At 46.4% G+C, this 12,845-nt stretch overlaps 1 protein-coding gene across 1 annotated transcript; it reads left to right on the forward strand.

Annotated features, from left to right (window-relative positions):
* The first annotated feature begins 5,144 nt into the window (after positions 1–5,144).
* MC3R (melanocortin 3 receptor) lies at positions 5,145–6,216 on the forward strand. Its single transcript, XM_012645848.1, has one exon. The coding sequence runs from the start codon at positions 5,245–5,247 to the stop codon at positions 6,214–6,216; it is 972 nt and encodes a 323-aa protein (XP_012501302.1). The 5' UTR covers positions 5,145–5,244.
* Positions 6,217–12,845: the final 6,629 nt, after the last annotated feature.

Genomic DNA, 12,845 nt, shown 5'->3' on the forward strand with positions numbered 1-12,845 from the left:
TATGGTATGTTGTTTAAGAATACAGAAGTATTAAACCAGGCATGGTGGCAGGTGTCTGTAATCCCAGCTACTCAGGTGGCTGAGGCAGGAGGATCGCTTAAGCCCAAGAGTTCAAATCCAGCCTGGGCAACATAGTAAGACTCCAACTCTAATAAAGACACACATACATAAATACATAAATAAGAGAATATAGAAGTATTGTGTCAGGTGCTGGCATATAAAGATGAACAAGTCAGTTTCTACCCATAAGCAGTATATGGTCTAATAGCTGAGAAAATTATAGACAAATTTACAGACAAATGAAGTCACTTCCTTTTTTACCTAAATAGTAGAGTCTATCAGAGCTTTATATAATTAAGATGGTCAGGAATGAAAATAGAGAATATCTTCCATCAGGGCTTGAGTTCAGCTGCATGGAACAGAAAACCCGACATTATGAGAGTTTAAGCAAATAAAGGGTTATTTTTTCTCTCATAGAAACCTGGAGGCAAACAATTCAGGGCTGTGGCTACCTCTCTATAAAGTTATCAAGGATTCAGGACTGTTCCAGGTTTGGGATCCACATTCATAGGATCTGGCCCTTGTCTTCAGACTCACAAAATGGAGGATGCAGCTCCAGCCTTCATGTAATCATTCCAGGCAGCAAAAAGGAGAAACAGTCAAGAGCAGAAAAGTTTGTGCCAGTTGAGTTTGCTGGGTGGGTTAGTTGGGCTGTCTCCACGGAAGTCCCACCCAAGACTCTCCTTATATTCTACTGGCCAGTACTGGTAATGTGGCCACCTTGTCTGCAAGGAAGGTTGGTACCTGAGTGCTGCAGCTGGACATGCTGCTGTCCCAATAAAATAGGAGTCAGTTAGTGAGCAAGAAGGGAAGAATAGGTATTGGGTGGACAATACCTGATCCTGTCTTCCTGTAGTAAAGAATCAAGCAGGGGAAAGAGTATGCCGGAGAAGCCTGGCACACACTAGGTCTTCTGCAGACCTTAGTGTGGATCCCCTTCTCCCAAAGCTGGACCTGTGACAGGGACTTGGGAGCAGGTAATTTATTCAGGTGATTCCAGGAAACAGGTGTGAGGGTCAAGGGAAAATGAGATAGGTGAGGAGGAAAAGCCAGTAATAAGACACATTATCAAGGCTATTGCAGTAGGTGACAGGGTTCAATGTCAGGGGACACCTGGAAAGCATAAGCAGCACCTGCCGTTGTCCACGTGAGGACAGGAGGCTGAAGAATGTCTAGAGAATGTGTCTATTGGCTCTGGCTCTCATTAGTTCAGGGTTGCCCCGGCGGGATTCACTCCCCTTCACTTCCAGGTTATACTTTCTCAGGCGAGGAACACACACACACACACACACACACCCCATACAGATGAGGGAAGACCCTGGGGCAGAATGTGGTTGGAGCCTCCCAGCCCGCAGCACGAGTCAAGTTTGAGCTCGCAGGGAACTGTCCAGCAAGCGGCTGCTGAAACCAGAGGCAGGCACGGAGTGGGGAGGCAGCAGCACCTGCCCCTCAGGAAAAGTTCAGATTAACAATAAAATCTAATCATTGTGTTCTGATACGACCACTGCCAGTATTGTCCCCTTTTAGTGGCATGGATGTGCCTTCTAACTATGCAACATTCTGCATCTCATTTTTTAAAACAGCTGTATTGAGATAACATTAACATACCATAAAATGCACCTGTTTAAAGAGTACAATTTAATGGTTTTTAGTGTATTTTACTATTTCCCTAAGATGTTGAGTTTTTTTTTAAAACATGCTTGCTGGACATTTGCTATATTCTTTGGTGAAATGTCTATTCAAATCCTTTGCTGATTATTTTTCAATCGGGCTATTTGTCTTTTTAATACTAAGTTGCAAATGTTCTCTATGGATTCTAGATACAAATCATTAGATATCTGATTCGCAATTATTTTCTCCCATTCTGTGTGTTGACTTCTCACTTTTTTGGTGGTAACTTAAGGTATAAAAGTTTTTAATTTTGATAAAGTCCAATTCATGGTTTTTTCGTTTTTTCTTGCGGCTTGAGCTTTTGAGAGTGAGGAAGGAGTGCTGAACCCAGTCGGCTTGGCAGCGGGGAGGGAAGGGTGGTAAACTGGTACATGGAGTTTGAGGAAAGCTATAAGTAACAATTGACAATTAAGCTGGATCTTGAAGGATAAGAAGAGTATACCAGGCACAAAATTGAGGAAGAGCTTTTCAGGCATATACAGCACCTGGGTGGATTACCTCCTAGGATAAGAATCTTCTTGTTACAGTTTATTATAACAGATTAAAAAAAGACATTCCCATGTATGCCAACAACATATGGCAAACACTGACAGGGACTGTCTTGCAATTATTATTAGTAAATCCAATTCATTTATATAAGATTCAATTAAAAAGTAATACTGCATCTGTATGGCTCCACCAGGAAAGTAGGAAGTAGTATTTAGAGAAAACCAAATGAACACTCATTAGCAATGATGATACCTCCGAGGACACAGGTTTGAAGTGCCTGGTCCCATCTGTTCTCTCTGAAGGATGCACATAACCAGAGAATGGAAGCAGGGAAAGATGGTCCATGCCCAGCCCATGCCAAGCACAGAGCAGGCAAAGACCTAGTAGATAGTGAATGGTCCCTGCTGATAATCTAGCTTTGCAGGTAAGACTACTGCCCTTGAAACCACAGACTATGACAGTATAAATGCACCTCTGGTTGTGACCCTGAGGGTGAGAAGTCCCCAAAAGGATTAAGCTTGTACTCTTCCCCAATCTGGAAGAACAGTGGCTTAGCATCAGAAATTAAGCTGCTCTGCTGAAAATAAACAGAAGTGCTATTTCTCATGCCCCTCAGTTCATAGACTGACATTCATACCCACATGCATTTTTTATTTTAATAGAAAATTCCAAATGATCAAACTATACACAAACACTAGGAATGCATGAATGTCCTTCTTCTAACATTCTTTCCTGAATTTGGTATCTTTTTAATTCTCGTCAATCCACTGGAAAAATCATATAGAAATCTCATTTTGATTTGGATTTCCCTGACTCCTGACTCAGAAGGTTTAACATCTTTTCATACGCTTATTAGCCATTTATATTTCCTCTTCAGTGAATTACTATTTATATCTTCTGTCCAATTTTCTAACAGATAATTCATCACTTTCTCATTAATGTGAAAGTATTCTTTGTATGTAAGAGATAGTAAATAACCTTTGCCAACGGCAAATGTTTTCTTTCAGTTTGTGTCTTGACTTTGTTTATGGTGCCATTTTCCATACAAAATGGTTGCCCATCTTCTTTAAGAATCTCTCTCCACCCCAAGGTTTTATAAGTATTCTATTCTCCTGTGCATATTTTTTCTATTTCACACACACCCACATACATAGTTAGATGATGGATGGATCGTTAATCCACCCAGAATGTGTATGTGTGTGTGCGTGTGTGTGTGTGTGCGTGCGTAGTGGTGAGAGGACTCCCTGTTTTCTGAGCATATATGATCCGTGTGCATAACCAAATCTAACACAAACCAAATGCACCAAGTACTAAACCATATTTCCAAGCACAGCACCATGTTAGTAGACCAACTGCTAAATTCTGCCTTTTACATTTCCCAGCATAAAACATCTCTCTTCCCCATTACTTAAGAAGAAAGTAGAGGTATTCCTGGCTGCCCCCTCCCATGTTCCTATATCCAATCAGTCTCAGTTCTCCATAATCCTACCTCCTAAATATCTCTGTCCACTCCACATCCCCACAGCCATGCCCTTGCTCCAGGTCACCATTGTCTCACCCTGGGTCTCTGCAGTACCCATACTCTGGACTCCTTAACTATGCTCTCATCCCTTCCAATCCATTCTCTACCCTGCAACCACGAATCTTTCTAAAATGCAGACCCCGTCTCATTCCTGCCCTACCTAAATCCTTCCACAGCCCCCGCTGCCTTCGGGGTACCATCCAAGCTCCCATACACAGCTGCTGCTGTCCTGCAGGATTCAGGCATCTCTCACCTTTAAAAATATATATATCTTTGCAGCCTCATTTCTCAGACTGTGTCTCTCAGTTCCACACTCTGGCCAGAGCAAACTAATTTCGGTGCTTCAAAAACCCCAAGCTTCCTTTTCAGTAGATTTCAACCCCGGCTATGCCCAAGCTCACCTGTGGAAAATTGAAAACACACTTATCCGGGTTCTACCCCTGGGTGACTCTGATTCAGTAGGTCGAGTGGGACCCCCACAGCCACATTCTTGGCTGACTCCCTTTGCGTCTGCGCTGCAGACACCTTACTCCCTCTGCCTAGAATCCTCTTCCACCTCCTTCATCCCCAGCCCCCACCCCACCACCTGCCCCCAACCCCCGGTATCGCCTCTTCTTCCTTGAAATCAAAGTCTAGATGTTTCTTCCTCCAGGAACTTTCCTTGACCCTCCAGGTTAGGGCCCCTCCTCTTTGCTCCCCCAGCCCCCTGGACTTTCCTGATTCGAGCACTTGTTGCCTGTTTTCTCTTCTCCCACCCCAGACTCTGGCACAGCAGGTGTTTTGCTCACCACTATGTTCTCCACACCCAGCAGAGACCTGACACATAGTAGGCGCTCAATAAATGTTTTCTCAAGCAAAACAAATGAATGAACAAACAAAAGAACAAACGGATCGCGAACGGATGCCTGTGGCGGTTTCCATGACAAATAGAAACGGCTCGGCACACCGGCGAGCAGAGGACCAGTCTGGCCTGCAGAGGGCACAGCCTGCCTTCGCATCTCCCCGCAGAAGCCCGGAGCAGGGACCTGCTGTCAGTCATAGAGGCGCCTGATGCTCAGTGGTCATTTCGCTGCGTTGAACATCGAGTAGGAGTTGTTTGCCCTTGGCTGATATATAAAACCTGAGTGTTCTCCCTTCACTTAGGAAAAGAGTCGTAACTGTAGCAACCGGTGGCAGATTTTCTGATCCCAGGTGGAAATGTGAGGAGAGACAGAGGAGGGGTCAGAGGGAAGAAGAAAAGACAACGATAAGAGTAGCTATAAAACTACTCCTCCTGGATAAGCAAAGTTTTCTATGTCTCCAAGCTACTAACTCTCCTCTCTCTCTCTCTCTCCCTCCCCTTCTTCTCCCCATCCTTTAATCGTGGGAGAACAAAATCTAAGCCTGGACTGCACACGCATCCAAAAGAAGTATCTGGAGGGAGATCTTGCTTTTCCTGCAAGCAGCAGCAGCAGCTCCCGTGAACCTGCCAGAGCCCCAGCTGGGACCAGCCTCTGCTAGCAATGAACGCTTCCTGCTGCCTGCCCCCCGTGCAGCCCACGCTGCCCAACAGCTCAGGGCACCCCGAAGCGCCTTCCTTCAGCAACCAGAGCAGCAGTGCGTTCTGCGAGCAGGTCTTCATCCAGCCGGAGGTCTTCCTGGCTCTGGGCATCGTCAGCCTATTGGAAAATGTCCTGGTCATTCTGGCCGTGGTCCGGAACGGCAACCTGCACTCACCCATGTACTTCTTCCTCTGCAGCCTGGCGGTGGCCGACATGCTGGTGAGCGTGTCCAACGCCCTGGAGACCATCATGATCGCCGTGGTCCACAGCGACTACCTGAGCCTGGAGGACCAGTTTATCCAGCACATGGACAACGTCTTCGACTCCATGATCTGCATCTCCCTGGTGGCCTCCATCTGCAACCTCTTGGCCATCGCCGTGGACAGGTACGTCACCATCTTCTACGCGCTGCGCTACCACAGCATCATGACAGTGAGGAAGGCCCTCGCCCTCATCGCGGCCATCTGGGTCTGCTGCGGCGTCTGCGGCGTGGTGTTCATCATCTACTCCGAGAGCAAGATGGTCATCGTGTGCCTCATCACCATGTTCTTCGCCATGCTGCTGCTCATGGGCACCCTCTACGTGCACATGTTCCTCTTCGCCCGGCTGCACGTCCAGCGCATCGCGGCGCTGCCGCCCGCTGACGGGGTGGCCCCGCAGCAGCACTCGTGCATGAAGGGGGCCGTCACCATCACCATCCTGCTGGGGGTGTTCATTTGCTGCTGGGCCCCCTTCTTCCTGCACCTGGTCCTCATCATCGCCTGCCCCACCAACCCCTACTGCGTCTGCTACACCGCCCACTTCAACACCTACCTGGTCCTCATCATGTGCAACTCGGTCATCGACCCCCTCATCTACGCCTTCCGGAGCCTGGAACTGCGCAACACCTTCAAGGAGATTCTCTGCGGCTGCAATGGCGTGAACTTGGGGTAGGACGCCAGGGCCCACGCCAAGCCTAACCAGTCCGGTCACTTTTGACCTTCCATCCAACCAAGATGTTTAAAAAGAAAAAGAAAAAAAAATACTTGGAAGATATAAAAATGCGTTAACATAACAGGCTCCCTGAAAGGATCGCAAGGTGGGTAAGTCCAACTCCCATTCCCAAATAGTCACTGGGAGAAGTCAGCGCAGGCTGCCCTGGGTGCTGTCTGCGCTCTTTCCCACACGCGCAGGGTCTGTGATGCCTGCTTGCTCACTGCCTCCTGTCCCTGGCAGAAGGACTCTCACCAACAGGAAGGGTGGTTCCCACCTCTCACAAGCAAACCTGTTACAGCAACAACCTCCAGCTGTCAGCTATAGAGAGCTTTGCACTTGCTCCATGAGAGACTGAGCTTTTGCCCTATCATTCTATTTACAGTGAAACAATCGTCTAAAAACAGTGAACTCTTTGTGAAAGAAGCAATGCTATGCTGTTTTTCCCTCTTCTCCTCTGCTGCCCTCAAAATAGCATGGGCTGTAACCCACTTCTATTTTTGTTGTGGTGGTGGTGATATTCATTGTTGTTGAGTTTTTATGCATTAAATCTTATGCAGCCTTCAAAATTCTAACAAGAGGGAGAATATACTTTGAACAATCGGAATATACTTGTATACTTGTATTTTGATACCTTGTTATTTTGAAGTATAAAGCATTCTTTTTTTGAAAAAACAAAGTATTTTTTCCTGTTATTCCTTTTCTTCCTTTAAAACGAGAGAGAGAATTGTGGGTAGGAGGGGATATATGTGTATATATATACATATATATTTGTGGGTAGGAGGGGATATATGTGTATATATATACATATATATATGTATATATATACATATATATATGTATATATATATGTATATATATATATATCTCACAAGAAATTGCTTTGCTGTAGTTTCCAAGAGTTTGAGAAACTGTGGAACTGCCATGGGGCTCTCTTGGGAACCTTTTGTTTCCTCGTAGTAATTGCAACTCTATCACATGATTTCTTCAAAATTACCTAGGAGAGAAAATGTTTTTGGGCTCATTGCTCCTTTTGCTGGACATGATGTTAAAGTTGGACGATCCTGTTCTCAGCATCTGTACCTCGTCAGGTGCAGCAATTCCTGCAGGAGGCTCAGGGGGGGATTTCCTGACACGCGCCGGCATCGCGCTTCCTTGCCTGCCCCAGACAACTTCAGTCTGCGCCTTGTGGCTGTCCTCACTCCCCTCCCCACCTCATCAATTCTTATCTTAAGCTGCAACTTGGTGTGCAATTGTGTGTTTTTCTTGTGCTAGAATATATCCGGGTTTTGTTTCTTTGTATTTGAAGATTTCTGCTAATGCAAGCAAAATCATTTGTTTCTTGCTTTGACTGTGATGTTTAGAATTAATAAAAAGCTTTTGTGGCAGCTAAACGTGTGTTACATTGAAATACACTACCCGGAATCATTGTGGGGACTCCTGCCCGTGGCTGTTGGACGTTCTCCTGCAGCTCAGTGACGATTTTGTAAAAGACATAAGCAGCCCCAGGGATCACAGTGCTGGTCTTTTCTAGGACGATGCCTTTTAGCCAAACTACAAAACTCTCCCATTTAGTTTCTGAAAATACCAGGCTTGCGGTTCCTGGGCCACTGTCATTCTCCGTTATTTTAATCAACACCGAATAATAGAACTTGTCCATGGCCACTTGGTAAGTAAATGTGGAGATTGGGGAATCAAATTCTTTAAAAACTGTATTAACAGCTGTAGAGATTATGATGTCCTTTTTTCTACGTAAACAAGTCAAAAATAACTTACTTTTCACCCTTTTATATGTTTTCATATTATTTCATGTTATCCTATCAACAAATTTCTAAAATATAGGAGTCATTTTGCAGGTGAGAAAATGTAGTATTGGAGGGGTTACATGGCCGTCCAGAAATGCCAGCCGGTTAGGGTCACGGCGTGTTCTGTGTCCTGCTGCCGATATCTTTTTGCTCCAACATACTGCCGCCAACAGGTTTCCATAATCAAAACGGATCTAGCTCCCTCTTTATACCTTTTAGCTCACAATGACACTTCCAAACGGGAGTGCTCACGAGAATTGCCCGGCGTCTTGCCTGAGTGCAGAATCCGACGCAGCAATTCTGAGGTGGGGCTAAGATTCCACATTTCTTACCCCGGCGAGCTCCCCAGGGCTGTGGCTGCTGCTCTGGGAACCACGTTTTAAATGGCAAGGGCACAGAGGACTTTGAAATGAACATAATGAGAAGGCAAAAGCACTTTTTACATAGAGAGCAGACCCCATGCCAGGGACGGCGCTAAGAATTTTACAGGCATTTCCTCCTGTGACCCTTTCAATAGCCCTACATGGCAGACAGCATGATCATCCTGATTTCACAGGTGAGGCATCTGAAACTCAAAGAGGTCAAGGAGCTTGTCTACGGGGACTCAGCCAGCAAGTAGAGAAGTGGAGACTCAAACTCCGGCTGCTGAACCCCCCACCCCCCAATCCAACCCAGGGCTCTGGCCCCTCTGGTGGAGACAGCGTGGACAGTGGAGCTGGAACCAACATCAGAGCCACGTGCCGCCACGGACAGAGACTCTGATGCGTGTCCCTACCACTCGTGAGTCCAGATGTTCCTAACAGAGTTTCCAGAGAGATGTCATAAAGATGAAGGCACAATTTATTATTTAACTTGCTATAATTTTCCAAAGACTGTGGGTGGCCCTGGGAATGCATCAAAGACGTAAGTCACAGCCCACAGACGCTCTTCCCAGCCTCCATGTCTCTGGTGAACAACCCTGAACGTGGGGGTGTCGCTGTCTCCTCCGCAACCACTTTCTCAGATCTTCCTTTGGGAACCCACTGGACGTTTTAAGCAACAGGACAGTCAGGTTTGAAAATGCTTAATTTCTCAAATTAGAAGCATGTCGTGATTTAATTCACTTGTCACATTTCACCCCCATCCGCAAGGCGGAATCACCGCAGTGAAGTACTTAAGCCTTGAATCCACTTTCCTTCAGTGGTCACAGAGATGTAGATAAAAACCAACATGTAAGGACACCCAGGTCTGGGCTGTGGTGGTAGCAAGGGGAGAAAAAGGCTTTCGGGGAGTCAGACAGATCTGGGTGTGAATCCTTAGGTGAGTCTCCTCACCTCTGGGAGCCTCATTTGCTCACCTGTGAAATGGGCTTCCACCTGCTTACCGGGCAGCAGGTAGTTGTGATGATTAAATGAAGTGTAACAACATCCAAAAATGATTAACCTATGAACTTTACAGCCCTTGCCCTCTACTTGCCTGCCTCTAGAAATTTCTGAAGTTGCCTGCAAGTTACTTGCCTCTCTTCCCTGAGGTTCCTGCAAATGGCGGTCACTAGTGATAGGCGAGGAGAGGAGGTGAAAGTTCAGTCCGGCATGTCCCGAAGCGCAGAGGGAATTCCACCAGAGGTGCAAGATGGCTTGACGGTACGCATACCAACACGTGTCAACTTTTTAAAATTTTAATAGAATTTCCAAGTGAACAATAACTTGAATATTTTCATGTGTATTTATGTGCCATGTCTAAATATATATTATATTGTTTATGAAATTCAGAATTTCTTAACTAGTGTTACTTGAGACTTGAGCAGTATTTGAAAAGAAACAAGTGAGTTGAGTATGATAAAATGATGAAATAAGTGGAACACGGACATGACGAAATCACAAAGGGAGTGTTCGAATGCTTGAAGTTTGAGAAAATCTCGGCTCAAAAAGAAAACTATTAGGGGAGACAGGAGAGAGGTCCAGAAACAGGACAAGAGGGGAGAGAGGAAGTCGAGAACCCCACTGAGCCTGGGGCAAGGGAGAGACGCTGCCGTCCATGTGGCAGGTCCAGAGAGAGCCGCAGACAGAGTCAGGGTTCTCAGGAAGTCTGGCCGTGCGATTGGGGCGCGTCCTCTGGCCCCTGGGCGTTCTCTGGAGAGACTGCACTGAACTTCGCCCGGGTTTCGCAGCCTCTTTTCTACCAGGCTGTGAGCTACACCAAAAATCCAAAGCTTAGGAAGGCCCTGGCAAATTGAACGAATGTAAGCGTGGGCCTCTGACACGGGAGTTTGCAATTAGCAGCACAGGGGCATTGAACAAAACCTTGATTCCCCGTTGTCCCTTCTGATTTTGTTTTCCAGTCTCTGAGGTCAAACACACGCATGTCCAAATCCTGTATCATTTACTCGCTGTGTGTGACCACTGGGGTTCAGCTTCCTCATCTGTAAAATGGGATAACAATGACCACATACTTGCCAAAACTGTTTTGAAAAGCAAAGTGAGATCAATGCGAAGAACTCAACATCGTTGCTAAAATAATAGGTGCATAATAAATGCTCCCTCTGCATCTAACATAGATCGTAACCAAACTCTGACACAACGCCCCTGGTGGGCAGGATTTCTCTGGAGGGAACGTCAGCCTCAGGTGCAACATTCACCAAAGAGAAATGAAAGGTGCGTCGCTCTTAGATTAAGAAGTGACACAAAGTAAATTCTCATTAGCCAAGTAGGAATCGAGCAGCTACTTAATTGCATTTTCTTTTATAATTAAATGATTTGCTATTTGGCATTAGGGGGGCTTTCTGAGGTGTTGCTTGCATTCTGTTTCTTGACTCATTTGTGAAAATTAATTAAGCTTTATTATTTGTATATTTTTTATTGAAGTGTCATAAATACACAGAAAAGTTCTTACACATTCTCCTCTTTTGCCACGCTGTTCGTGAGGCCACCCCGAAGTCAGATCTTCCCCCAGAGCTATCCGCTGAGTGGAAATGAGCAATTCAGCTAACGGTGTGAGCTGCTCACGCCAAAGAAACTCATTTCCCACAAAACACCCCAGTAATCAGTTCGTTGCTCAGGCACAGGCCTGAGCACCGGAACAGATGTGTGCGCAATCCCGCCGGTGTTCATTTTGTGAATTGTGGGCGGGGAGCATCCTCCCTGGTGTTTATCCTGGTGATTCCGTGACGAGTGCTGGATTTCGAAGAGGTTGGCACATTCCACTGGCATCAGAGGGAACACAGAACAATGTCACAGACGGCCTTGTGGGTGAGTAAGTGCCACGCGAGCGGCTGTGAAGGACTCTGTTTACCAGGAAGGGAAGAGCTGTTTGCTCCGCCCTGAAAAGGAGGAGGGGGGCGAATGGGGCAAATTGGAGCCGCAACTCAGGAGAGCCGGGCACAGGCACGGCGCTGGGCTCGTGTGACACGGGCAACTCTGGGTTTTGGTCGCACCATCGACACGACTGGCAGAGCTGGAATCGATGGGCAGTTTTCAACCCTTGCTTTTGTCTACGGCAGTCACAGGTTACTGCTGCCTCTGCACAGTGGCTCAGGCGACACAGACCCCACCTCGACACCAGCCCCAAGGCAGGTGCCTGGCCCACACCTGACCAACCACGGGCCTCCACCCCTTTTGGTCACAGCAGCGAGGTCTGTGACCCAAGGAAGCACAGGGGGACTCAATACTGTACTTGAACTATTGAGACAGAGAGGAACTCCTTTCCTGGGCCTCTGGTCACCAAGCTACCTGGGACTTCAGGGGTGAGGGACCAGTTTGTCTGAGGATGAAGCCAACATAAAAGAAAGCTGGAAAAAGAAAGAGGAGATTCCTGATACTAGCATTTGAGCACCAGGGTCCAGCTGTGCCTGAAGCTACTCTTTCCCAATAACCTCCCTACCCATGTCCCTCTTCCGCCACCAAGAATACAAACTTCAGGCCAACTGAAATCATACGCCAGTCTCTGAACCACGCACTGTGCCCAACGCTTTCATGCAGGCCTGGATAAAACCCCCACCCTGGAGCCAGTGAGGGAGCATGAGCCACACCCCAGCCCCAGACCAGGAGAGATGGCGAGGAAGGCCCACGCAGAGAACTGGGCACCGTTTCCAAAATAAGGCAGACGAAAGGAGTCACTGTTCACTTTTCTCTCCTATTCCCAAACACTTCCAGAATGGTTCCTTGTTGCAGGCTGAGGGGGTTCTTTTACTTTCCCTGCAGTATGCCTGGTAATTTCTAGGTAACCATTCAGCACATCCATTTTAAAATACTGAAACATCCTTAAAAGATTCTATGCAAAACCGCAAATATACATGATGGAAAAGATGCTTAGTTTTGCACTGGGTGGTTCTCCAAGCTTGGCTTCTAGTTCTTTGTTTCTAACAGTCAAGGGCTTGCAGAAGCTAGTTTGCTAAACGGTTCGTTTCCCATTCCTAGTCTTGTCCTTGGTTTCACAATACCACAAGACAGAAGCCTTGATTTTTCTGGGCCACGGTACTCCTAAGAACTAATCAAGTGGATGCGGGTTATGAATCAGGCAGAAATATAAGTAAAAGTAGCTTAACTTTCAAAGCAGTAGTATAAAGTAAAAATGAGTGAGCCATTGCCTCAAATCTCACTTCCACTCTAAAACTCTCCTTTCCTGCTCAACTTACACACACAGAGTTAGATTATTATTAAAAATAAGTAAGTTATGCATGCAAATAATCTAGCAGGAATATTTATAATAGCCAAAACATGGAAAACCCAAATGTGCATCGACTGGTGCAGGGATAAACACAATGTAGCACATCCATACAATGAAACAGTCTCAACAACAGAAAGGACC

The sequence above is a fragment of the Propithecus coquereli genome, unplaced genomic scaffold (genome assembly GCF_000956105.1).
Source record: "Propithecus coquereli isolate 6110/MARCELLA unplaced genomic scaffold, Pcoq_1.0 Scaffold237, whole genome shotgun sequence".
Lineage (NCBI taxonomy): Eukaryota > Metazoa > Chordata > Mammalia > Primates > Indriidae > Propithecus > Propithecus coquereli.

Excerpts from the sequence above, each read along its gene's own strand:
- MC3R (XM_012645848.1), top strand. The coding sequence starts at position 5,245 with ATGAACGCTTCCTGCTGCCTGCCCCCCGTGCAGCCCACGCTGCCCAAC.